The sequence below is a fragment of the Anarrhichthys ocellatus genome, unplaced genomic scaffold (genome assembly GCF_004355925.1).
Source record: "Anarrhichthys ocellatus isolate YVR2014 unplaced genomic scaffold, GSC_Weel_1.0 scaffold4111, whole genome shotgun sequence".
In the NCBI taxonomy this organism is placed as follows: domain Eukaryota; kingdom Metazoa; phylum Chordata; class Actinopteri; order Perciformes; family Anarhichadidae; genus Anarrhichthys; species Anarrhichthys ocellatus.
Genome location: NW_022284085.1, coordinates 713 through 4,803, shown reverse-complemented (window position 1 = coordinate 4,803; position 4,091 = coordinate 713). Strand labels below are relative to the sequence as shown.

At 45.2% G+C, this 4,091-nt stretch overlaps 1 protein-coding gene across 1 annotated transcript in view; it reads left to right on the top strand.

The window, feature by feature from the left end:
- Window positions 1-1,748: 1,748 nt before the first annotated feature.
- Window positions 1,749-4,091, top strand: part of LOC116379325 (PEX5-related protein-like) — a gene marked incomplete at its 5' end in the record, with an annotated part of 3,010 nt that continues 667 nt past the window's right edge. The window contains 5 exons of the mRNA XM_031841265.1: window positions 1,749-1,863; window positions 2,098-2,100; window positions 2,438-2,689; window positions 3,324-3,444; window positions 3,734-3,821. Of these exons, the coding sequence (XP_031697125.1) occupies window positions 1,749-1,863; window positions 2,098-2,100; window positions 2,438-2,689; window positions 3,324-3,444; window positions 3,734-3,821 (579 nt within the window). The remainder of the gene's footprint in view (window positions 1,864-2,097; window positions 2,101-2,437; window positions 2,690-3,323; window positions 3,445-3,733; window positions 3,822-4,091) is intronic.

Below are 4,091 nucleotides of genomic sequence, written 5' to 3'. Positions count from 1 at the left end.
GGTGAAGAAACGCAGTAAAGAAACGTGCGGTGAAGAAACGTGCGGTGAAGAAACGTAGTGAAGAAACGCGTAGTGAAGAAACGCAGTGAAGAAACGCGTGGTGAAGAAACGCGCGGTGAACAAACACGCGGTGTAGAAACGCGCGGTGAAGAAACGCGCGGTGAAGAAACATGTAGTGAAGAAACGCGCGGTGAAGAAGAAACACGCGGTGAAGAAACGTGTAGTGAAGAAACGCAGTGAAGAAATGCGCGGTGAAGAAACGTGTAGTGAAGAAACGCAGTGAAGAAATGCGCGGTGAAGAAACGTGTAGTGAAGAAACGCAGTGAAGAAATGCGCGGTGAAGAAACACGCGGTGAAGAAACGTGTAGTGAAGAAACGCGCGGTGAAGAAACGTGTAGTGAAGAAACGCGCGGTGAAGAAACACGCGGTGAAGAAACGTGTAGTGAAGAAACGCAGTGAAGAAACGCGCGGTGAAGAAACGCAGTAAAGAAACGTGCGGTGAAGAAACGTGCGGTGAAGAAACGCAGTGAAGAAACGTAGTGAAGAAACGCGTAGTGAAGAAACGCAGTAAAGAAACGTGCGGTGAAGAAACGTGCGGTGAAGAAACGCAGTGAAGAAACGCGCAGTGAAGAAACGCGTAGTGAAGAAATGCGTAGTGAAGAAACGCAGTGAAGAAACGCAGTGAAGAAACGCAGTAAAGAAACGCAGTAGAGTGCAGTAAAGTAATTTACTACGTCTGTAATTATCATTTAATCACACATCTTATTCATGTCATGATTTTGTATCGTTACTTTTTTATTCCACCTGTTTATTCTCTTATTGTTTCTCATTGATCAGCTGAAGTCAGAATGTAAACAATGTAGACATGTTTCCTACTTGTAAGTGAAGCATGAATTGAGATGTGAGTCCGGGTGTCTTTTAGTGGACAGTGGTGCTCTTTCACAGGATTAAAGTCAAACATATTCACGTTGACATGTGGACGCACTCAACTGTGTGGATTAGGATTAGGAGGCCACACACACACACACACACACACACACATACACATACACACACACACACACAAACACACACACACACACACACACACAGAGTTCTGTGTTCAGATTGAATCAGGCCTCAGGCTGAACCACTGAATTAAATGTTGTCCTGCATTTCCCAGAATGCCTTTCGGCAGCGCTAGGAGAGCAGCATTCAGTTTGGATGTTCAGAATTAGCAACGTGACAAAAAGGATAGAAGATAAAGTTGTTTGAAGGACGAGCATCATGAAGGTGTTTTATGTTGATCAGAGTATAAAAGGCTGCATTTAAACAGGAATATTGGCTTTTTCAGAATAAGGGAAATACTGGAATATAAGTATCCTTAAAGACACTTTCTGACATTTTGGGACTTGAATAGTGTAGAAAAAGTCCCTGCAGGCTTCAGTCTGTCTGGTTTTTGACCCGTAAACCCGAGTCTCTCCTCAAAGACATTCATGGTATTGCACCTGTTTGAGTTGTTCTGTCATTTGCTGAGTCAAACCTGCAGGTTTTTACCTCAATTTAAATCTGGTAATTTAACGTGTTAGACCTAACCGGTGTCTAACGGGTGTCTGACGGGTGTCTGACGGGTGTCTGACCGGTGTCTGACGGGTGTCTAACGGGTGTCTAACCGGTGTCTAACCGGTGTCTAACGGGTGTCCAACCGGTGTCTAACCGGTGTCTAACGGGTGTCTAACGGGTGTCTAAATGGTGCTTGTGGTCTCCAGCTGGTCCGGGAGCAGCAGGAGAGTCGACCCCTGCTGAGTCCCTCCATCGATGACTTCCTGTCAGAGAGCCGGAGCGACGCCCCCTCCACTCGACCGCTCACATCCAACACAGCAGGTAGACTCCTGCTAATTACCCCCCCGTCTCACCTGTCCTCCTCAGGTCTGCTCAGCTCTGTGTTTACCCCCCCCCCCCTCCTCTCCTTTGCTCTTCTTCTATGAACCTATTCAGTCTTTGTCACCCTCTTTTATTCTTCCTCTGACCTCCTCTCTTCTTCTTCTTCTCTCTCTAACTTTGCGTCCTTGGCTGTCGTCCTTCCTCCTCTGTGACCATCTGTCACCTGCGACTCAGCAGGTACACCTCCCGTTAATGAACACCTGTGACCTCCGTCCTCCGCCTCACGTTCATTAAGAGTCTAGAACAGAATCTATTTGTTTCTGTTTTCATACAAACTGACGACAGCTGAAATGTTTTCTGTTCAAACTGAGCGTGTTTCAGAGTGTGATGGTGACATGTAGAGGTTAATACAGAATATACAGGAGATCAAAGACACACTCTGACTGTTTACAAACACAAGTATGAAAGATTCATATATATTAAGATAAAAGGAGTGATGGAGACATAAATATGTGGACAGTTGGACTGAAGTTGGAAGTTTGACCCGTTAACCCTCCATCCTGTCGTCCTGTAGTTCTGTCCACAGCTCTGGACCTCGTGGACCTCAGTGAGCCGGCAGACAGCACCGGGGGCAGTAATGGTGGTGTTAGTGGTGTTAGTGGTAGCAGCAGTAACAAGGACCAGAGGAGGAGTCCTCTGAGGAGGAAGGGCAGCTCCAGGAGCCCTCGGCGCCGGACAAGACCGGATGAGACGGAGCTGATCCAGGTGGAGGTGGAACACCTGCCCGCCAGCCCCAGAACACCTGAGAGGGTCTCCCTGGACTCAGGTACTGCAGACTAAACCAGCACACAAGTTGTGATGGATATGGGCTGCTTCTTCTCTCATTGGTTCATAAACATTCATGTGATCCGGAGACAAATGTTTCCATTTACAGCTGCAATGATTTATTGATTAGTTGTTAACAATTTTAATATTCCGTTAAACGGTTTGAGTCATTTTTTAAGAAAATAAAAGCCCAAATTATCTGATTGAAACTTAAATGTCTAAATGATCTGGTTTCTTTCTTCTTCTTTGGGTTGTGAAGAAAACGAGACTTCAGACGACGACTGATCGTCATTTTCTCACATTCTATCATCTAAACAACCAAATTGGATCCGGTCTAGGATCCAGTGAAGGATCTGGTCTAGGATCCAGTGGGGGATCCAGTGAAGGATCTGGTCTAGGATCTAGTGAAGGATCTGGTCTAGGATCCAGTGAAGGATCTGGTCTAGGATCTGGTCTAGGATCCAGTGTTGGACAATCAAAAATAATAATCGAAAATAATCTTTAGCTGCAGCCTCCAGTTTTTTTGTGTTTTCTTAAAAAACAAACTTCAGTTTCAACTACGGTGACATCATCATCATGTTACCTTCATCACAGTGATGTCGTCATCACAATGATGTTCTCCCGTGTGTTCTCAGTCAGTCTGTCGTCTCCTCTGGACAAATGGGACGAGGTGAACCTGGACGTGGAGGACGGAGGACTCAGGAGGAGACACGAGAAGAGATGCACCTCCCAGCACTCCTCCAGTGAACTGCTGTGGTAAATCAAGTGTTATTCATGTTATTCATAAGTCCATACACTTTTTATCATGTTCCTGTTGTTCCTTTACTGTTTAACAATATTATCATGTGTCATCATAACCTGTTTAACATGTAACTCATGAACCGACCTGCTTTTTACTTTAATTGAACTACTTTTACTTGAGAACAATACAGTATTGTCAGAATGTAGTGAGCCTGAAGGGGGCGCTATGCAGCTCTCACCTCAGCTGATACCTGGTCTCTTCTGGTCCCTTCTGGTCTCTTCTGGTCTCTTCTGGTCCCTTTAGGTCTGCAGAGTTTAAAACGGATCCTCGAACAAAGAACTACTTTGACATCCACAGCTTCGATGACCTGGACTTCACGTCTTCACCACAGGTCAGCTGCTGGTATTTATACTGTAGTACTTCATCCTGACAGTATTTATACTGTAGTACTTCATCCTGACCAGAGTACTTCATCCTGCCAGTATTTATACTGTAGTACTTCATCCTGACCAGAGTACATCATCCTGCCAGTATTTATACTGTAGTACTTCATCCTGACCAGAGTACTTCATCCTGACAGTATTTATCCTGTAGTACTTCATCCTGACAGTATGTATACTGTAGTACTTCATCCTGACCAGAGTACTTCATCCTGCCAGTA